At 41.6% G+C, this 23,781-nt stretch overlaps 1 protein-coding gene across 1 annotated transcript in view; it reads left to right on the top strand.

Annotated features, from left to right (window-relative positions):
* The window catches only part of LOC144533621 (serine/threonine-protein kinase D3-like), a 53,171-nt gene that overhangs the window by 2,835 nt on the left and 26,555 nt on the right, over positions 1 to 23,781 (top strand). Inside the window, exons 2-5 of the mRNA XM_078275129.1 lie at positions 803 to 1,452; positions 13,760 to 13,898; positions 17,070 to 17,201; positions 22,141 to 22,298. Of these exons, the coding sequence (XP_078131255.1) occupies positions 1,159 to 1,452; positions 13,760 to 13,898; positions 17,070 to 17,201; positions 22,141 to 22,298 (723 nt within the window). The 5' untranslated portion in view covers positions 803 to 1,158. The remainder of the gene's footprint in view (positions 1 to 802; positions 1,453 to 13,759; positions 13,899 to 17,069; positions 17,202 to 22,140; positions 22,299 to 23,781) is intronic.

The raw sequence follows: 23,781 nt of genomic DNA, 5'->3' as shown, positions 1-23,781 counted from the left end.
TGGTGGCAAGGACTAGAGATGTTCTGATACCGATACCAGTATCGGTATCGGCTCCGATACTGCCTAAAACGCTGGTATCGGTATCGGGAAGTACTGGAGTTAATGCACCGATCCGATACCACATAATAAAGCCCTAAAGAAAATCTACGTCAAAGTAATTTATTTATGTTCTTTTTCTGTTATAACTGACTGTCAAACTGCAGAATAAAAGAAAGTTGTGTGGCATTCATGTTTCACAAAGAGTTTAACCTGGGCCAGACCGACAATAAAGATAGAAACAATATCACATCCATACAGGGATAGTAGTATACAGTTGTTAAAACATAATAAAATATATGATACACTGGTATCGGATCGGTACTCGGTATCGGCCGATACGAAGTTCAGGAATCGGTATCGGGAAGCAAAAAATGGTATCGGGCCATCTCTAGGAAGGACCCTAAACAATACACATCACCACTGTTACATCTGGTATGAAACATCCGAAAGAAAATAGTGCATGAAGGAATCTACAGACGGCAGCCAAAATGCAGCAACTTCAGGTACGGCAAAGGAAGGACAGTCGCAGCTAAAAACTGGTGTTAACCAGACGACTGTGTGTTTACTGTGTTAATGGACTGAGGATGGGAGGAGGATTCAGTTTCGGATTCGGCAGAATCTTAACCAGTGGATTCGGTATTCAGCCTAACCCCAAAAATCTGGATTCGGTGCATCCCTAGTTCAAACTGAACATCCTTTATAGATAAAGAGAGATACACTTTTGGGGATAATTCTTTAACCTGCTGTCTTTTATTCTCAACAGATGCTGCCAGTGAAACCAGTAAAGAGAAACGTCAGATCTGCTGCAGCTCACAACACAATCCCCAGTCCCACCCAGCAGGAAGCCTGAGGATTTAGTTGTTATAAAGCCTTTTTTTAAGTTAAACTCTGCTGCATCCAGAGCTTTTACTTCATAGTTCTGTTTCTACCTCAGAGATGCCCGTCAGTGAGAGGAAATCTTTCGCGCTGGAGTTTAGCGGTAAGAAATGTGATCGGGGACAGAAAACGCTCGGCTGACGTACGAACCCACGAGCAGTCAAACACGTTGTTTTTTTTTTTTTGGATGTCGTTCGCCTGCGACGCCTTTCTGTCTGGACGACGTCACAGATAGCAGAGCCAATGTCTGCCGACAACAGCTCGCTGCCGCCGGCCTCGCTACAGTCTTTCCCCGCCCTCCCTTCGCACGCTGTCCCGCCCACCCCGTCGCCGTCCCCGAGCCCGCCAGCCACCCTCTGCAGCCGGCTGTCCAATGGCAGCCGGGCGGCCGCCAGCCCCACTAGCTCACGGGGCTCCATCCATGGAGTCTCCTTCCTGCTCCAGATTGGACTTACCCGGGAGACGGTCACCCTCGACCCCGGAGACCACTCGCTGTCGGCTGTCCGGGAGCTCGTCTGCTCCATCGTGGATCAGAAGGTACGTTTGTTTTTGGCTTCTGATCTCTGATTGGACGGGGTAATTGCTTATGTGTGCTGTGGGATTTTCTTTCTCGTGCCACAAAAATTCCACCAAATGTTTCATTATGTTGCCCAAAACGGAGGGAAAAGAAAAAACTGGTGATTATGATAACAATTCTCCAAATTATGCTATCCTTATCTAATCAATACCAGATAAAGTTCTCCTGATTATGAGATAGTTTTCTTGTAGCCATGAGATACAGCTCTCTCCTCTCTTCTATTTTCTTCTTATTTGTCTGTGTGCCGGACGTTTATGGGCGTCAACAACGCTGTTATTGGCCGGCAGTGTGCAGGTTGTGTAGCCCGTTCTTATTCCCAGGTACCGCTGCTTTGTCACGCCCCTCTCACGTCTCATACCATCACACAAGTTTAACCGTCACACACACACACACACACCGAAACAGACAGCATGAAGCTCTGCATTTTCATAAAAAATCGGGCAATGTGGCACCTTCCCGCAGAAGGCGTGGGTGTGTTTGGGCTTTAGAACGAAACCACCGCAAAACAATCACAAAATAATGTTTTATCCTTCTGATTCATGGCTTTGTTCGGCGCTCCCTCTCTCCCTTCGCTGGGGGGCCAGCTTTGAGCGCTGTGTGTTTAAAAACAGAAAGCAATCCTTACTACATATTATACCTATAACTACCACAACGCATCACAAATTAGTTTTTTTTATTTGTCAGTGACATGCGTTTTCATAGAAAAGGCCAGTATGACTAACAGTAGGCATTTCGGGGAAAATATTTCAGAATTATATGATCCCGAAGTCATAATTCCAAACATCACTATTTTGTAATCTGCTTGGTCTTGGACGCAGAGTTTTGTTAAACTCCAAGTGTTCGAGTTCAGGCATCTGCTCTCTCTGCTCCCAGCTACACTTTATCTCTCCCCATCTACTGGTTTTCACCGCTCGCACTGAAAAAACCACCTGTGCCCTAAATGCATTACACACACACACACACACACACACACACACACACACACACACACCTGTTTTGCATGACAGCAGAGGGGGAACCCGACGATGCGCTCGTCTGACCTTCATCTGTTGACACCTATTGTTGTTACTTTTCCAACCTTTCAGTGATTGATTGATTGATTGATTGATTGATTTCCATTCAGTCAGAGATTATTTAGATTTTTTTGCATGCAGCTTTGTTGCAACATACTTTCACTGGCCGTCTCTTGTCTGTGGCTGAGGAAAAGTCTTTGCAAAGGGAATGTCACTTTTTGTGGTCGGTGTTGCTGCGTCAACGCTCTACACTTCCTGTTTCACAGCTGTGTGTTGTCTTGGAGAAGCAGCAGGTTGGTCAGTTAGTCTCTCAGTGCTGCCCACTGTTCCCACAGTGTATGATATCTCCCTGATTAAAATGAGCTGTCGACTATCGAAATCAAAAGCAGGATCAGTGATTTCCCCGGTTCGTTTTCTCTCTCCACCCCTGCCTATTTGCGCACGTCCAAAGAAACAACAACAGACCCAGTGTAGCTTACCGGCTGGTAAATGTAAATGGACCGTATTTATGTAGCGCTTTTCTAGTCTTAATGACCCCTTAACACGCCTTTACACAGGAACCATTCCCACACATCCATACACTGTGGCCAAGGCTGCCATACAAAGTGCCGCCTGCTCATCAGATAAACCATCGCACACATGCATGCAGCTAAAGACACAGGGTAAAGTTAGCTTAGCAGTAGCTTGCAGCTGCTCTTTTCCAGACACCATGGCCACTGCCGGAGTCGGAGATGACGGAGAAACAACAGAACTGGAAAGTCCGTGTGCTAACGTTTAGCCGTTTTGTTTCGTTGTGTGTTCATGTGCAACTTGTTAAAATCATGGTGCATTCAACTCCACCTCGTAAACTCTGAGAAACGCAAACTGTTGCTGTAAAGGACCCCTCTGCCATCTAGTTGCTCTTATTGCAGCATTGCCGTCACTGTTGAAAAAATTGTTTAAATCAAAAATGTAATGGAATCGTGACCTTAAAATCGAATCGTGGATTTGGAGAATCAAGACACCTGATGTCTGATTCATACACCTGGCAGGTGGAGAGACCTGTCAATCATGGCAAACATCTTTAAATGTCCAAAACCCCCAAAATAATTAGTATATAATGATATATAAAACAGAGAAAAGAAGCTTGAACCAGAGATTGTTTAGAGTTTTTGTTTGAAAATTAACTTCCCAACCTATTAGAGGTGTGAATCTTCACTGGTCTCATGATGCGATTGCGATTATCCTGTCTCCTCCTCCGTATTATTATATATTACTACACGTGTTTTTTTTTGTTTTTTTTATCAACAAATTCAGCAGTCAGATATGTATGAACTCCCCTTTTCATTGTATCTGCTCTTAAAAAGACACTTCCTGAATGGCAAACATCTTTAAATGTCCAAAACCCCCAAAATAATTAGTATATAATGATATATAAAACAGAGAAAAGCACCAAATCTTCATATTTAAGAAGCTTGAACCAGAGATTGTTTTGTGTGAATCTTCACTGGTCTCAATATTTGATGCGATTGCGATTATCCTGTCAGCGATTCAAATCGATACGATATCACGATGTGTCACCTCCTCAGTATTATTATATATTACTACACAACAAATTCAAGCAGTCAGATATGTACGAAATCCTCTTTTCATTGTATCTGCTCTTAAGAAAGACACTTCCTGAATGTAGCGGACAACAGACATAAGGCAGCGACTGTAAACTCAACAGGTAACATCAGTAGGCTATAATCGATGCAGAATCCTCTAGGTCCGCATCGTGATGCATCGATGCAGTGACTAATTTCAGCACCCCTAGTCTATCCAAAAGACTGGGAACCACTAGTTTCATCTTTGACTATGTTTTGTCTTTTATAAACTTTATAATCGTGTGTTTTTTATGTAACATCTTCATCTGTAAAGCAACTCAACAAATGCTGTCAGATAAATGTAGGGAAGTAAAAAAGTACACTATTTCCCTCTGAAATGTAGTGCACTAGAAGTATAAAGTGGCATGAAACGGAAATACAAAACTTAAACCTAAAGCAGGAACCTCCCGTAGGAGGTCGTGGTGGAAACGGATTCCAGTTTGTTTGGCCTACAAAATGACATCATCACTGCAATTTTCTTTTTCCTGCTTTTGTGTCCACATCATAAAGCTGTGAGGTTTGTCTGTGGGAGGCTTCAGGTCTTGTGTGTGTGTGTGTGTGTGTGTGTGTGTGTGTGTGTGTTCTCCGCTGCACCCCCTCACCGTGCACACTAACACAACAGATTCAATTAAAAATGTTTTCATAGGAATTAATTAACCAACTTCAACTACATAATTTCAACTTTATTACAAAAAGTTGTTAATATGACTCTAGAGAGAGAGAGAGAGAGATTTCATGACAAACTTTGGCTGTTTATTTTCATGTTTTTAATGTTTTACACTTATATGTTAATTTTTATTAATTTCAAAGTACGTATTACAGCTACGGTAGCCTTCACGCTTGAAAAAGCCGGTCTCTTGCTCTTTTCAATATCCTTTTTCTTTTTCTGGGCGAAGAAGAAGACTCCTGTTCCTGAAATATGGATTTTGAATACGTGTGGTCCTCCATGTTTCCTTCTTCAAACTTGCCGGGGCCAGGAAGCTACGATACCCATTAGCAGCATTAGCAGCACCTGTGAGTTTATCATGTGACAGCCAAAACGTGAAAGGTGGAGCAGTATGTCCTGTATGTCCCTTACCGGCTAACATATTTTAAGATGGAGCATGAATATGGAGCGTCTACCCCAGTTCATGTGAATGCAAATGTGAAATTTCAAGCCAATAGGAATACTTGGAATTGATGGTAGAGGTAAATATTCATGAAAAAGGACAAGTTTGTGAACGGGCAACACAGATTTTGATAATGAACAACTAAACATGTTACACACTGGACCTTTAAGGTCACACATGACCCCAAAACAAGAAAAAAAAAAAAAAATGTCAAAAGGTATCAAAAAAAAATTTCAAACTTTGGAGAAAAAAAACAGTCAAAAGCATAAAAAAAAAATATTTTTTTAAACCTGTCCAAAAGCATCAAATGTAAACAAAAACATCAAAGAAAATGTCGGGAAAGAAACGTAACCGTTAAAGCATAAAGTGCCAACTCAATTGTTGATTGGCCAACGTCACATTCACATCAAATGATTTATGATACGATGATGCCCAAACGGACAAGTGCATTGTTATATTTACTTTCCCGACGTGGCGTTTCACTTGCCCCGGGCCATCAGGCAACCCTATTTAACCCTTTATTGTTGAACCCTGCAGGTTTAATCCAGTCATTTCTTTTTCTTTTATGTAACACAATGAATTAACAACCATTTACTGCGTCCGTCTGACTCTCACTTGCGCTCTCTTAACTTTTTAAAATCCCCGCTTAACCTTTCAAACTCATTAGACAAACGAAATCCTCAAAAGCACCAGTTGATCCTGAATGTCACACACAGCTGCTGTCTGAAACTAAATGGTGTTATAAAATCACTTTTTAAATTCTATGTCCTGCTGTCATTCCTCTAAACCAACGGTGTCGGACTCAACTTCACTAAGGGCCAGACTGAAAAATAAGAAGGGCCATGACATGATATGCTTTTATTTAAAGTGTAACTCTCGCCAAAATGCAACATAGGGTCTTTTTGTGAATGTACCCGAGTCAAGCTTTAGTTTAAAAGCATATTTAGGACGGAAGCGCCACTTTTAAGATTTACCGTATTTTCGTTTTTCGGTCAAATGGCCTTTTGAACGGGAGTCCTAGGGGCACTTTTATGCTAGCCTCAACATAGCTATTTTTAAAATACTAAGAAGGCTCGACACAACATGAGACTTTGCTCCAAGTATCACCAGGGGCTCTACATCTTAACGAAAGCATTGACAACATTGTTTGTGTACCCAGAGTTTACTAAAAAAGGTTTTGAACAGCTCACCGTAGGTCTTGTTGTTTCTGGCCGCTACCACCTCGGCAGTCAAAACAAGTCGATATCCAAATGCGGATGAACGGACTCCGTATGAGGCTCCTTTTTCTACTACAAGGTCAATATTGTTTTTCAATAAAGACAAAACAAGAAATAATCCGTGCATTTATATGGAACTAAGCTTTAGGAGCTTTCCATCTTTACTCTCCTCCCTGTTATGTTGCATTCAGAGACCGATTGTTTTTGACTGATAAAATGGCTGCGGCTGGAAACAACAAGAGCTACGGTGAGTTGCTCAAAACCTTTCTTTTTAGTAAACTCTGGGTACACAAACAATGTTGTCAACGCTTTCGTTAAGATGTAGAGCCCCTGGTGATACTTGGAGCAAAGTCTCATGTTGTGTCGAGCCTTCTTAGTGTTTTAAAAATAGCTATTTTGAGGCTAGCATAAAAGTGCCCCTAGCACTCCCATTCAAAAGGCCATTTGACCGAAAAAACGAGAATATGGTAAATCTTAAAAGTGACGATTCCGTCCTAATTATGCTTTTAAAGGAAAGTTTGACTCGGGTACATTCACAAAAAGACCCTAGGTTGCATTTTGGCGAGAGTTACGCTTTAAGAGAAAAAGTCAATTATGTTGACTGTATTATTGCATGTGTCATATCATTTTCTCACTTAACAGTTTGGGCCTCATAAAGCCCCCCAAAAAAGTCATAAAAAAGGTCCCTAGCCAGTATAGAAAAGCAACAAAAATGTTAAAAGCAACTAAAACGTTGGAAAAATTGGCAAAAACATTGAAATAATGGTCAAAAACGTCGAAATAAATGCTTAAAGCGTTGACAAATGCGCCAAAAACGTTGCAAAAAGTGCCAAAAACTAGGTGGGACAACATTTATTGTGAACCTGAATTGATATGTGTGCCGGATCAAAATCTGCAAGGGGCCAGATTTTAAAAGGTCAATGTCCTCCTTCCTCTGCTCCTATACTTTACCTGTGGATCTGATAAGAAACAGGAAGTGGGCTAAGTTTCCGTTTCACTGATGTCATCTGACGAGAAACAGGAAATCAATCTTAGTTTAATATTTACTTTGCTCTGTCCGACAGGCCAAATCTAACCCGGATATCTGCCGCTCATTTGCATCCATAATGTCAGGATGAGTAATGTTATTTAAATCTGTGGCTGCAGAATGTTCTGCAGATTCTAAGCAAATCAAAATAAAGATCACTCAGCGTGTTAACACATCTTCTCCCCAAGCAAAAAAAAAAAAAAACACTCATTCTGGATGACTGCTGGAAAAAAAACTGGGGGCGCTGCAAACGTGATAGAGAGAGCAAAAGACTGATCATTGAGACAGAAGCAGATGGAACTGTAAACAAAAGGACATCATATCAAACAAAAGAAACATATCGTAAAGACCGCTACATATCGTAAAGGCTGCTACATATCGTAAAGGCTGCTACATATCATGAAAGACCGTTACATATCGTAAAGGCTGCTACATATCGTAAAGGCTGCTACATATCGTAAAGGCCGCTACATATCGTGAAAGGCTGCTACATATCGTGAAAAGGCTGCTACATATCGTAAAGGCTGCTACATATCGTGAAAGGCCGCTACATATCGTGAAAGGCTGCTACATATCGTGAAAGGCTGCTACATATCTCGAAAGGCTGCTACATATCCTGGGCTCCTATTTGGGGCAGGATCTAATTATGTCTGTGATAGACCTTTTTCACGGCAGACATGTTGACATGTCATAGTAGAAAAAGCACAGGTGTAATCAAAACCATTACTGATGGCTGCATTCCACTTAGGAGAGGACCTGGTATTGTTCATGCTGACTCACTGAAATAGCTCACTGGGACACTTGATGGAACTGAGCCATCATTAAGGTTATCGATTCCAGCTGTGCTTTTCCTACTATGACAAGTCCAAATGTCTGCTGTGAAAAAGGTCCATTGGCTGTCTAACGTTACACGTCGTAGAGACACGCAGGAAAAACTCGACGTTACACCGAGACGAGCTCACGTAGCAGGAGCTGAAAAGTAAATACACAGATTTGTGCCGTAATGTTTTATGAAATTGTTATCGGAAAAAAAGTGTGGTTTAGAAGTCACGGTATTGGTACCGGTATAAAATTGTTTTGAAGGATGCCCAGCCCCAGTCAAAAATGCCTGAGCCGCTCTCTGATGCTACGAAACAGACATAAGAGGCCACAGAAGCATCACTGCATGTCACGCTAGTTAATGTTAACTGTACACTTGGCAGCAGGTAACGTTGCCGTTAGCTAGTAGTTGGATTAAACACGGTTAGAATGCTGTCAGCTAAACGGTGTAAAAGTGTGACTGTATTTCACCGTAGGATTCCAACAGCGGGACGTACAACAGTCAGCCGCTAAAGCTATGAGCTAAAAGACTCAAACTAGGACTTGGTCACTGCTGTTGTCGGAAAAACAACACAGACGTGAATGTTGCGTTTACTTGAAACTGGTAAACCTCATTTAAAGTTATTGTAAAATCGTTTTTTGTCATTTAACAGCATTTTCACAAAGTCATAATAAATGACTTTTTTTTTTTTTGGGCTGATCCAAAAATGTATCTCCGATCCGTGACTCAAAACCGTGATCTGAACCTTGAGTTTTGCGATCCGTTGCACCCCTATTTGTGGCTTCCAGCACAGATTTTTAGTGGATGTGGATGAATGAAACTCCCACACACTGACAACCTTGACCCAGTCGCCGCTGCTTCCTGTTGTTCCCTGAGCGAGGTGACGGAGAGCGAGCGGATGCAGCCGACGCACGTGGCTGTTTACCTTGTTCATATTTCCCATCAGTTCCTTTTAACCTTGTCCCCTCCTGGCTTGAATCTCCGCGCACATTTAAAAGGGTTGAAGAGTTGTATTGCAGCTGAAAGACTCTTAGCAATCTGCAGCGGAAGCCAACAGCTGTTTTCATCTGCATGTGCTCAGATATTAGTTATAAGCTGCTGTCAGATGTGTGAGGAGATATGAGACGATAAGCTCCTGTTGGTCCATCTGTATTAACCCTTCTGTTGTCCTTGGGTCAAATTTGACCCCTTTTAAAAATGTCTATATCAGAAATATGGGTTTCTTTTTAACCAAACTACCACAAAAAAAGGATGGATTCCATACAACGCTCTTTGCAAATACAATTGATCACTTTCATTGAATTTCGGGTGAAAATTTAAATGGTTTCAAATCAGTATCCTAACTAAACTCATCCACTCAACATACGTTCCTCTGATCTTAACTATTAGTCAAAATAATTCATCATTTCTGCTTTTTTTTCAACTCAAATATTAGGTATAACGCTATATAAATGAGGTTTATTGACCATGAATTCCAAAAAGTAGTGTAAAACTAGTGGTAGTAAGTTGGTGTCGAACAAAAATGTCGGAAAAAGCGATTAAAATGTCCGAAATGTGCACATGAAGTAAGAAGTATAAATCATGTTTTAAACGTCACATTCATGAAGCAGTTACAGTACGTGTTTTATGTGTGCGTTTGTGGACCGGATGCTCCTTTTTTGGACCCAGGATTTGCGGTCTCCAGCGGGGTCAAAGGTCACTGCAAGGCCTGGAGGTTTTGGCCTCTGTGATCCTAAAGAGTGTGTGTGTGTGTGTGTGTGTTAAGCCCGGTTAATGGAGGATTAGCCATAAAGAAGGGATCACTGTGTATTAAACACACACTCTTGTCCATTAACAGACCTCTTGCTGTGTTTCTCTGCTCACCTCAGCGAATGAGCAGCACAGCTGACGGCTGGCTCTGATGCGATTGGACGTGGCCTGAATGCATCGTCATGTTTCAGACCTCACGCGCTCCTCATGGATTGGAGGACTTCTTTTTCCAAGGTTCTTGCTTAGTCCTGGTTTCATAATGAGAGGACAGACACACAATTGTTTGTGGAAAAAAATTATTTATATATATGCTTATGCAACCAAACAGCTTATTTTGAATGAGTCGTACATAGGATATATGATAAGATGTTAAAACTATGCTAGAGGAAGTAGAATGACTAGAAAGAGACACAAAACGACAACAAATTGTCTCACAATAACTACAAAGAGACGCTAAACAACCACGCCGGGAAAACAAAATGTCCACAAAGAGATGCAAAACGACCACAGAGAGACACAAAACAATCACAAAGAGACGTAATATGACTATAGAGAGACGGAAAACGACCACAGAGAGACACAAAATGTCCACAAAGAGCTGTCTCATAGTCCATTCATGGGTTGTAATTCGACGGAGGATACTGTCACAGGTTTGTTAGTTTGTCTTGAACTGCTGAGGGAACTTTTCCAGAACGGAAACAAGTCTTTTTCTTTATGATCAGAGTGTTCTCTGTGTTTCCGTCTGTCACTTTCTTATTTGTTTCAGCGGTGGCGTGTAGCGTCGTGGCTAATGACAGCTGGGTGTCAGTGACAGGGATCCATAATTCATGATGGACTGTGTGTGTGCGCGCATGTGTTGGACGTTAGCCTGGGATTTGATTCGTAGGTGATTGGCTTGATGAGAGAGAGAGAGACAGAAAGAGACAGAAAGAGACAGAAAGAGACAGAAAGAGACAGAAAGAGACAGAGAGAGACAGAGAGAGACAGAGAGGTCACCTGTCGGTTGGGTTTGCTGCTGTCAGTGTTGCGCTGCGGGATCCATGCTGCCTGCAACCTGCTAACATCCTGCTAACACGGAGCGCCGCTCAGGGCAGGAAGCTGCTTCACCTGCCAGCCCGTCTGTGTGCAGAGACTGCTGCTGAAGCCCAGATCCAGTACACGCACTTTACCATAACAACAAACACCGTTCACCAAGTCTTAACAGATAAGCCTCATGAGATACATACTCTTGAGTTCAACAGCGTTAACTTTGGCCCATTAATGTAGACGTTTTTAGTTAAATATTAGAGATCTTTTATACCTAGTGCAATACAACTAAATAATAAACTGCACTAATCTGCTCTTTTCTACATAGAACGTTGTACACTGTGTATGATGTGTGTATGTTTGCATTGATGTACTAGGATGTTTTTCAGCCTTGACTGGACAATAAAGTTGTATTCTATTCTAAACATTATTATTTTGCTCTAGTAAACCTTTTTAATGAGATTTAGTCACATTTTAGGATTATCTGTCAAATTGTATATGGATGACTTCTTCAAAGTGACGTTTTTTAAAGCTATAGTGCGTAGTTTCTGTCGCCCCTGTGAGGAATTCTAAGTAATGACAACAACACTGTCGGCGCGTCCACATGATACAAGCCTTCTGTGATCGCACCCCCACCCCTCCTCCACACAGTTGCTAGTGGAGGCCAAGGAGGACACGGAGGATTAAAAAAACAGAAGAGGTCGTTCTCTTCACTCGAGTTTCTGCGCGGGAAAGTCACCGGACGCCACAATCTTCTGAACATAGTCATGGCTTGAATGAGACGTTTATTAATATCAAAGAGTTACACACTAAAGCTTTAAGCACTGGATAGTTTTAATTTTTTTTTTTTGTTGCTTAGTTTTTAGTCTCAATTCAGAGGAAATCACATCAACTTAGTACCCAGGAAGGTTGAATCATTCACATAAAGGCACATGAACAGAGATGCCAGACCAGACCAATGATTTAAAAAGTTTTAGCCCCTGCTTTATTGTTTTAGTTACATTTTACAGGCAATTAAGAGAACTGATGAAGGTCTGAGACCGAAACGTTGTATTTTTCTAAATAAATTATTGCTTGCGTAAAGGTCTAAGCTTTTGACCTGCTACTTTTGATCATATCCTACGCACCTGCCCAACAAAAGAGGTGTGCAAAAAAGCTTTCTTACAGGCAGTTAAGAGAAGAAAACAAATACATCTTCACTTACAGCTGCATTACAGTGTAACTTTGTAAAATATGAAACTTTTTTTTTTAATTTAAACTGATAAAAGAAAAAATTCTAGTATGAAAAACTAGAATTTCTGTAGTGATCAGGGATCACTCCCAATATTGCCCCTTTTGATTTGGGTAGCGTAGGGAACTGGCTCTGTTGACTTTTTCCTAGACTTGACCGTCTGTTCGTCAATGTTCAATGTTCTTCTAATGTACTATTTTAAGTTTTATTATTTTTACCCGTAGAGTAGATTAGACAGACTGAAACGTTTGACTGTTTCTCACTGTGGATGGCTGGAAACGTTGCAACAGAGAGAGAGAGAGAGAGAGGGCGTCACATCTGAAAAGGACAGTGACCCAAACTTGAACCTACCGTCACATGGTATTTAAGGTTCTTTATAAAGAGGATCTAGCTGCTCGGAAACCTTCATGTTTTGGGAAGAAAACTCTCTGATGTTTTTTTAACCAGAAAATCAGAGACTGTAAATGGTGGTTGGTTTTCTACAGTGGAAACGGATTCAGCGGCCACTGTTAGTCTCTCTCTCTCACACACACACACACACACGGTCACACACACGGTCACACACGGTCACACACAGTCACATACACATTCAGTCACACAAGAGTGTATACACACACACAGACACACACACAGTCGCACACACACAGACACACACACAGTCGCACACACACACACACACACACACACACACACACACACACAGTCACACACACACACACACACACACACACACACACACACACACACACACACACACACACACACACACACACACACAGTCGCACACACACACACACACACACAGTCGCACACACACAGACACACACACACACACACACACTTTCCTAATATGTAAAAGGTGAGGTAATAGTTAACTTTGGGAACAAGTATCGAGTCATAGAAATAAAAACTTCCCTCTCAATGGAAACGTTGTTGTTGTTGTCATGAGGGACAAGCTGTCAGGACATTTCATGACAGGGGTCAAAGGTTGGAGCAGTACCTTGCTCATGAGCTGTGGATTATAACTCATTGTTGTCCTTTCAGCTTTACGTTCTGTGTCCGATGTGAAATCATGAGCGCTTCCCTCAGGCCAAACTCCCAACTTTGTACACCTCATGTCTCATACCAGAACAAAGGACTACTACACAAAATACTTTATTTATTTATTTATATATATATATTCTGTAACAGAAACTTCACTCTGAGTTAGGGCTGCTTGATCATGGAAAAAAATCATGATCACTATTATTTTGGTCAATCAAAAAAAAACACTAAAACACTTTGAACTGTGAAACTTCCCTAAATACTTCCCGTTATCCGGTGGAATATTTTTTTAAATTGTTGTTTTTGTGATCGTTAGGAGCCGAAATCGCGATCACAATTCGATTATTTGCACAGGTGAGTCAACATCAATCCCTGACCTTCTCCTCCTCCTCCTCCTCCTCCTCAGTTCCCTGAATGTGGATTCTTCGGGATGTACGACAAGATCCTGCTCTTCCGCCACGACCTGAACTCGGACAACATCCTGCAGCGTCTGACCGCAGCGGAGGAGATCCACGAAGGCGACCTGGTCGAGGTGGTGCTCTCCGGTAAGAAACTCTTATTTTTACCATTTAAATAATCTATTGATTTCATTTAGCCTGTACACCCGCATCTTCTGCATCACTCCAAACAGCTTCCTCCTTCTAGATTAGAACTAGTCTCGCTTTGCCAGACCCTCCTCCACAGTGCTGCGGAGGAGGGTCTGGCAAGATCACGCTCAGAGCACAACATCTATTGCCGGAAGAGACTACTGGTATAGAAGAATCAAGAAGCGAGTGAACAGCAAAAGCAGCTACTGCAGCGTGAGGCGATAGGACAAGATGCCACACAGTTGTGTATATATCCCGGCTGCGGTTTAAAAGCAATAGATGTTGTGCTCTGTGCGGGATCTCACGTCGTGGAACGTTGATGCTGCGTTCCAGACACGATTTTTAGCCCGTAAGTTACGACTTCAAGTCACGACTCACAACTTGGTAGCGTTCCAGGCAAAGTCACGACAAACCCTTCTAGCTGGCGTTAGCTAGCGGCTATCTAACGTTGACTTTAGCTAGCGCTAGCTGATACTAGCGATTTCTAGTCGGCAACATATTTTGGGCTTTATTTAATAAACATAACCTGTAGTAGTACACAATCGTGTTTTGATTACAATGTGCGGAATTACTTTACGTTGCCTATTTATGTCTATTTATTTCTATTTCTCACCGTTAATCACCGGCGTCTGTACAGCATCAACAGGGGGTCGCCATTGTTGTTAATGTGTGTGACGTCCAAAACTGGAACTGGGAGTACAACCACCTGGTACGAGTTCACGGGTAGTATGTTACTGGTTTGACTGCCGTTCCAGGGTACTTTCACGTGTAGAAGGTTGTGAAAACATGCGTTACGGGTTGCCTGGAACGCAACAATAGACTAGATTATAAGTAATGATGGAGGTCAGGGAGGTTATGTTGTTGCTGCGTGACGCGATACGGAGCCAAGGGTAGAAAAAACAGTTGAAACCGGAGCGTTCAGAACTGTGGGAAATCTTTACCTCTTCATTTAAAGTGTTGGCCACGTTATGAACAAACCCACATTGTAACATTATAGAAATGACAGAAAACAGGTTTTGCCCAAGCCGGTTTGGGCACCACCTAAGCCGAATGTGTGAAAAAACAATGAGCGCATCAAAACTAACCAAATGACACATCTAATGTAGTTGTTCCCCAGTGGACGTCTTTAGCAATTTTTGTCTGCTTTGTCAGTGTTATTTATTGATTATCTATTAATAGCTTTTCCAACATTTTAGACACAGATATGGTTTTTATATAATAATGGGTCTAAAATTATGTGAAACTGCGTATTTCTTTATTGAGAAACATAACATTTTCTTGAGTGAGGACCCCCGCCAAATACGTTGACCCAAGTCTTCCATAAACCTAGAGAAAGCCCTGGAAAATACAGAACACCCTCCTTTAACCCTTGTGTTGTCCTCCCGAGTCAAAACTGCTCCTTTATATTTTTTATATATATATATATATATATATATATATATATATATATATATATATATATATATATATATATATATATATATATATCTTCATCTTTAGTTTTCTGTACAGTTTGATTTTGCCTGTATTGTATATATAACTTATCTTTTTTATCTTATTTGTACATATTACTTATCTTTCTTTCTTTTTCAAAATTTTTTTTACATTTTTTGTGCCTTTTTGGAAACATCACCTTGTTTGACGTTTTTTAAAAGCTTTTTTTTGCTGTTTTCGAGGATTTCAATGCCTTTTGTCACTTTTTTAAAAGATTTTGGCGCTTTTGTCACTTTTTTTAGTCATTTCTTTAAACAATTTTTGACGTTTTTTGACGAGGACAACAGGAGAGTTAAAGCACCTGATATATTTATATTCTATAGTTTGTTGTTTCTGTCTGAGCTTCCTCTCCTCCTGCAGCTCTCTTGTTATCCCCCTCTGAGTGTGAGCGGCGAGGTCGCCTCAGATCTTGTTTCCTCCACTGCGGCGTCGCCCCGGGTCCCCCCCTGCTCGCTCCAACCATAATATTGTCCATACGATTGTCATTTCCTGAGTGGTGTCGACAGGTTCGGTTGTAAAAACCTAAAGCTGACACCTTAACAGCGGAACGCCCAGACGCAAAGCAGCGGCAGCTATAGGTTACGCTGGAGGATGAAGACCAAGTCGGAGCCCAAACCGCACCGAGTTCAAACCCACGACCGCTTCCTCCTCCCTCTGCTCCTGCTGCAAAACCCTGCAGAGCTCAGTTTACTATTTATTTCAGCCTCAGTTTGTAGAACAGTGGAGGCATCTCTTCACAGGCGTACTTTACAGGGGGGATGGCGGGGGCTACAACCTCCCCAATTATCCAAACTGGCCAGTGTAACCCCCCCTCCAAAAACCTATTATAACTTCCTTTACATAAATAAAGACATTTGCACCATAAATTGTTGCAAAACAAATTCACCAGAATACAGAAAATGAAGCGTTTGACACAAAATTTCAATTTTGCTCAAAAGTGGAGATCTCAAACCCCCCCCTCCCAGAGTTGAACCCACAGTTACGCCCTTGCGTCTCTTACAATGCATGCCTGATTCTAAGATTCATTTGGAAGAGAACTGGCTCTAAAGAGAAAACAACGCTTCAGATAAAGTATCTTTTCATTGCCTTCGCAATTACAACTGCCTACACCTTTGATCTAATCACAACCTCTCGATGCTGCAAATGCAAATATTGCATTATTTTGGAACAAATACCTTCAGGGTTTTCCCTGCCTGTAAGGTTTAGGTGTAGCCCCCGAGACGTTTTTGGCAGCACCTTAGCTGAGTGAATGTTACTAAAAGACTTTTCTCAGATCTAATGATTGTAGTTAGACTTCTTTAGCTTTAAGTTTTGTCTTAATCTTTTTGAGGGTTTATTTATGATCTGCTCTAGCTTTTCCGATATGGTGATAATAAACGTCCAAAATGATGTGAAAAAAAAGACGAAAACTACCACAAAGGCACAAAAACCGACTAGAAAGAGACGCCGAATGACCATAGAGACCCAAAACAAGCCCAAAGAAAACAAAAATTATCAAAAAGAGACACGACACGACCACAAAGAGACGCTAAAACCCACAGAGACAATTCTGTTCAATTCAAACTAATGGCAGGATGGGAAACGTCCCTTTGTTGTCGCTTGTTTGTCTAACTGCTCTGTATTTGTTGATTTCAGCTCTGGCCACAGCCGAGGACTTCCAGATCCGACCTCACGCGCTGTACGTTCACTCCTACAAGGCGCCGGCCTTCTGCGACGACTGCGGGGAGATGCTGTGGGGGCTCGTCCGACAGGGCCTCAAGTGTGAAGGTAAGAATGTGGTAACGAGGTGCGGCACGGTTAGGCTTAATTTACAGGGGGTGATGATTCATTCTGGGCTTTTCCCGAAGTTTTTCTTGCTTTTTTTCAACGTATTTGTTGCCCTTTTTTTTGGAGGGTTTTGTTTTGGGAAGAAAAGAAAAAACGTTGCAGCCTCTGGCGTTTTTTTTAACCAGCAAATCAGAGAATGTAACACACACACACACACACACACACTCACTCACTCACTCACTCACTCACTCACTCACTCACACTCTCTCTCTCTCACACACACAGTCTCAAACACATATACACACACACATACATGTATAAGAACAAGTGCCAACAACTAACTAAATAAAAAAATAAATTAAAAAAAAATAAAAAATATATATATAGTCCGACCAATAATCACTTATATAATTACTATTTAGCATATCTAAACTTTATCAACAATTCAGTCATACCCCTTTAGACTTTAACTAATGTTAGTTGCAGTTAAACAAAGAAACCGTGATTATGTAAACCAAATTGACAGTCAGACAATTATGTAATAGTTGTTACAGGCCAATGCATGCTGCGGGGAGTTTGACTGCTGCTGGGTTATTTAAGGTCTCGTCATGCTGTGATGACTGTGTGCTGCTGTGGTTCACACCTGCATCCTGAATGAACGGACTGAAGCTAAAACACATTCAACTGACGTGCATTTAGTCAGGATGCAAATGCTACATCATATCATCAACTACTAAATTAATCGGCAACTATTTTGGTAATCGATTAACTGGTTTGAGTCACTTTTTTATGAAAACTTCTCTGATTCCAGCGTCTTAAATGTGAATGTTTTCTACAAACCCCAATACCAATGAAGTTGGGACGTTGTGTAAAACGTAAACAGAATTCAATGATTTGCAAATTCCTAAAAAAGACGTTGCTTGGATGGCAGCATATGTTGCTCCAAAATCTGTATGTACCCTTCAGCATTAATGGTGCCTTCACAGATGTGCAAGTTACCCATGCCATGGGCACTAACACCCCCCCATACCATCACAGATGCTGGCTTTTGAACTTTGCGTTAATAACAATCTGGATGGTCCATTTCCTCTTTGGCCCGGAGGACATGACGTCCATGATTTCCAAAAACAAAGTGAAATGTGGCCTCGTCAAACCACAGCACACTTTTCCACTTTGCCCCAGTCCATCTGAGATGAGTTCGGGCCCAGAGGAGCCGGTGGCGTTTCTGGAGGTTGTTGATAAATGGCTTTCGCTTTGCACGGTAGAGTTTTAACTTGCGCTTGTAGATGTAGCGACGAACTGTGTTAACTGACAATGGTTTTCCCCAGTGTTCCTGGGCCCAGGTGGTAATATCCTTTACATAATGATGTCGGTTTTAAATGCAGTGCTGCCTGAGGGATCGAAGGTCACGGGCATTCAATGTTGGTTTTCGGCCTTGCCGCTTATGTGCAGAGATTTCTCCAGAGTAGTCAACATAATCCCTGACCTTAGCCTCCTCTTCAGGCTACATTTACATTGCTACGTTTTGGTTTAAAAACAAATATATTCTGCTACGTTTCCCCCTCTCATTCCCCCTGCTCTGGCGTTTCCCCCTCTCATTCCCCCTGCTCTGGCGTTTCCCCCTCTCATTCCCCCTGCTCTGGCGTTTCCCCCCCTCATTCCACCTGCTCTGGCGTTTCTCCCCTCATTCCCCCTGCTCTGGTGTTTCCCCTCTCATTCCCCCTGCTCTGGCGTTTCCCCCTCTCATTCCCCCTGCTCTGGCGTTTCCCCCTCTCATTCCCCCTGCTCTGGCGTTTCCCCCTCTCATTCCCCCTGCTCTGGCGTTTCCGAGCCCCTAAACCGGAGACATTTGAAAACACTTTTGACCCGTTTCGGTTTGGAATCTGCCAGGTTGTGTTGCCGTCTCAACGGCCGCAAAGGGAGACCTTTGGCAACGCAGACACGTGTCACCACCTGATTAGGTCTTATCGGTCACGCTACTAACGTTACCATGGCAACTACCAGCATCGGGTGGAGCATACATGCTGCCTCCTGTTTATGCCCAGTATACCAGAATGTTGATGAGATATTTTGGTTTGGGCGTGTTCGTTTAAACGGAGATTAGTTCTTCTACTGGAGCTAAAAACACGTTTAGCACGGAGATCACTTTGGGCTCAAAACTCCGCTTAAAAACCAAAATGTAGCGATGTAAATGTAGCCTCAGTTCCCTGAATGTGAATTTTTCGGGAGAAAATAATAGACAGATTATTCGACAATGAAAATAATCGTTAGTTGCAGCCCTAGGTTGAACATGATTGGATCATTTCCTCTGTGTATTTTTATTGTCCTTCATGCAGTTTCATACTGCACAAGAAAGATTTCATTTCCTCCGGTAGGGGAACCAGTGTGCAAATGACATGCATGACCTCACAGTCTGACCCCCCAACCCCCGGTCTTTCTTCTAATCTACACCTACTGTGCAGTATTTAATATTTAATACTATTGATAATTTTGATAATACTGTGCAATTCCATTACTGTGCAATAGCTGTATACCGTGCAATAGCATTACTCTCACTGTCCAATATATATTACTCATTGAATATGATCACCACTATTGGGCGATATTCAAATAATGTGCAATAACCCACACTGCATATCACACTGTATATAAATCATACTTATTTTGTAATATGTATATAGTGTCCCAACTGTGCACCCTACCCCACCCTGGTGACAATAAAAGGCATTCTATTCTGTTCTGTTCTATTAACAACCCTGATTGTGATTCTATGATTAGCTAGTTAACAAGCTGACAAAACACAAAATGAAAGACAGGAAACGGAGCTGAGGACCTGCGATATGGACTTACATCACCTGAAAAGCTGTGCAGCAGATCCAGAAACATTAAATCTATAAAGTCATAAAGTCAAACAGGTGTCAGGCAGAGCAGGAATGGATCGTCAGGATATCTGGGCATTTGAAACAATTCACACAAGCTTCCTGTCAATTAAACCTTTACAAGAGGACGTGATCTGTGTGTGCTCATGATGTAAGAGAAATCAGATTTTAATGAGTATAACAGAGACAGTGACTGTCGCTGCGGGGTGAAATATGTAATGATCATTGAGCTGAAAAATGATCTTTAAACGTATAAAACTTGACTGTTCTCACCTCCGACCCGCTGAGAGATGGGAAATTCAGCTTTCTGGATCTGGATTAATTCTGTGTTTGTCATGATTGTTTTATGAAATTGAATCAAGTTTTAAAATTAGTGCTGTCAGTTAAACGCGTTATTAGTCTTTTTTTTTTTTTTCGCGAGATTAATGTTCTTTTTGGCCTAGCAAACTATGTAGTTTTTTTCACATGCTGTTGCAACAACTAGTAACATTAGAAAAACACACACACACACCACAGAGACACACAGACACACACCACAGAGACACACAGACACACACCACAGAGACACAGAGACACACAGACACACACCACAGACACACACACACACACACACACACACACACACACACACACATTGTCACTGGTGTTCGAGCCTGAAAGCTGCAGCGACTGTACAGCAGGATGTCTTCATGGACTCGCTGACTTCCTGCGAGTATTTTTCACATCTTTCAAGTCCCGATCTCAGCGCTCAGAAGCCTCAGAGCGAATATCAACTGTAGCGCTGCCAAGCAGAGAAGAGCAACGCTTGATTGTTGATGTCAGCACAGAAAAATACGTCTTCTGCTTGCGTAACTTGTTTTGGAGGTTCAAACAGTTTAAAAAAGCTTTAAACTAACAAGAATCTGAGTGATGGGAGCGAAGGACAGGGGATCCTCGATGGGTGAAGACTTTTGTACATTGGTGTGAATTCAAAGTATCAAATACAAACAACCTCTCTAACCCACATGCTGAGCACTTTCAAATTCATTTGATTTCAAAATCACTTTTGATTTGGGCGTCACGGCTGTGATTTTTACTTATTTTTATTCTTTTAAAGATCATTTTTATGGGCATGTCTGCCTTCAATCACAGCTCCGACATGAAAGTGGAGAGAGAGGGGAAGACATGAAGGAAACCGCCGCAAGTCGGATTGGAAACCCTGGGCCTCTGCGTCAGGGATACATCTCTTAATATTGGCGCATGATCTACCAACTGAGCTACCAGGGCGCACGTGTGATTTGTGCTTTTGCTTCCGAGATTGGAGGTCCATAGTTCAGTTCTTCATCCTGGTCCTTTCCAAGGCTGCAACTAACGATTATTTTCATTGTCGGTTATTTTTTTTCGATCAATCGATTAGTAGTTTGGTCTATAAAATGTCAGAAAATGGTGATCAGTGTTTCCTAAAAGCCCAAGATGACGTCCTCAAATGTCTTGATTTGTCCACAACTCAAAGATATTCAGTTTACTGTCACAGAGGAGGGAAGACACTAGAACATATTCACATTTAACAAGCTGGAATCAGAGAATTGTGACTTATTTTCTATAAAAAATGACTCAAACCGATCAATCGATTATCCAAATAGTTGGCGATTAATTGAGTAGTTGACAACTCATCGATTTAATCGTTTAATCTTTGCAGCTCTAGTTGTCTCTGTGTGCATTTTGCTGCATTAATGAACCATTTTATTTTCACCTCTTGTCGTGCACATCACTCGATAAGATTAAAAAAATCTGTGAAAAAAAAAATGTAAATGATCAGTAGCATTTATTTGTTCCTTTCTTTCCCTTTTTTATGTTATATGTTTTTCATGTTTTTATTTTCTATATGCTACTTTTCAAATTGTTTTTAGGGAACCCAACATTTCAAGCTCCTTGAGGGTTACTTATTTCGTCGTATGTGTAACACACGTGCTAAATAAATCAAATCAAGATTAGACGACAGCAGCACAAACTAAAAGCCGAACAACAGGAGAATCAAAATGAAATCACATGAGAGTTAAAATTATTTTTTTCCTCTGCAGGATGCGGACTGAACTACCACAAACGGTGTGCGTTCAAGATCCCCAACAACTGCAGCGGGGTCAAGAAGAGACGGCTGTCCAACATCTCGCTGCCGGGCGCCATCATGTCCATCACTCGTCCGCCGTCCACCGAGTTCGCCCCGACGCCGCAGGACGAGGTGGGTCTGCTGCCTCCGTCACCTGAAGCCTCTCGCGTCAGTCTGAAGAAGACTGACTTTGTTTTTAGGGTCCATCAGTTTTACGGTTTCTCCTGAATATGTGTTTATCGTTCAGTCAGAGGAAGATTCCGGAGCTACAGAGGAGTTTGGTTTTCCTGCAGGGCAAACATCAGGAATACACAACAGATACATTCATTTAAAGGTACACTGTGTAGGAATTTCTCCCATCTAGCGGTGAAATTGTATTTTGCATTCAAATGAATAGCGCTCTCTAGCACCTCGCTTTTTCAAATGCGTGTTGCAGCTACGGTAGCCGTTATGTACCAAGAAGCTATGACAACATGTCTTCCAATTTTCGCTTTTTTAGCGACGAGAATTCCTTCTCCTGTGGCTCGGGCATAAGTATGATCCTCCATTATGAACTAAAGGGCAGTGACACTGAGCGCCTCTCACTGATCTCCTTCTCCGTTTCAGCTGGTTTCAGTCACGTGACGCTGGCTCTGAACTAGGGCTGGGCAATATATCGATATTATATCGATATCGTGATATGAGACTAGATATCGTCTTAGATTTTGGATATCGTAATATCGTAAGTGTTGTCTTTTCCTGGTTTTAAAGGCTGCATTACAGTAAAGTGATGTCATTTTCTGTTACCAGACTGTTCTAGCTGTTCTATTATTTTTACCTTTACCCACTTAGTCATTATATCTAGATTACTGAAGGTTATTTATCTAAAATCTCAATGTGAAGATATTTTTGTTAAAGCACCAATTATCAACCCTAGAATATCGCCACAATATCGACATCGAGGTATTAGGACAAGAATATCGCGATATCCGATTTTCTCCATATTGCCCAGCCCTACTCTGAACGAAAACGCGTTGTTGATTAGCTAGACAGGTAGGCTAGTGCTTCATGATCCTCTCAGCGATGGCGAAAATGGCGGAACGACATGGAAGACTCCTTGGACTTGCCCGTCCAATCTAAATACAGATAAGAAATTCTTCGCTTACGAGGATAAGTCAGATCACACCAATGAGATTTACACCAATGAGGACATATTTATGAATGAAGACATTGATTTTAGCTAATAAAATACTTAAAACGCTACACAGTGTACCTTTTTAAGACCGTTTTTATATTTGTTTTATACGTCTTAGTTTTACACACTGTCCCGTTTTAGCTCCACAGTTCATCTTAGATCATACTTTAGAAGAACCTTTCTTGGGGCCGTTGGTTGAAGTTTTTCTAACACCAAAACGATACCATTTTCACATGTGCTCTTAAATGTTTTTATTTCATTTAACAGTATAAAACAAACTCCCTTTCTTTCTTTGCCTGATGAAACACAGTCTGAACTTAGACAAAGTCCTGATTTAAATCAGGAAATGATTGACTTACTGAAGACTTTAATATCTGACGAAGCATTCAACAGCAGCTATCCAAATTTATTCTAAAGACACATTTTGGGTAGCCTGGCTCC

Source organism: Sander vitreus, chromosome 18 (genome assembly GCF_031162955.1).
Source record: "Sander vitreus isolate 19-12246 chromosome 18, sanVit1, whole genome shotgun sequence".
Classification (NCBI taxonomy): domain Eukaryota; kingdom Metazoa; phylum Chordata; class Actinopteri; order Perciformes; family Percidae; genus Sander; species Sander vitreus.
The sequence above is the reverse complement of the archived record's forward strand: the minus strand, read 5'-3'. Positions and strand labels throughout refer to the sequence as shown.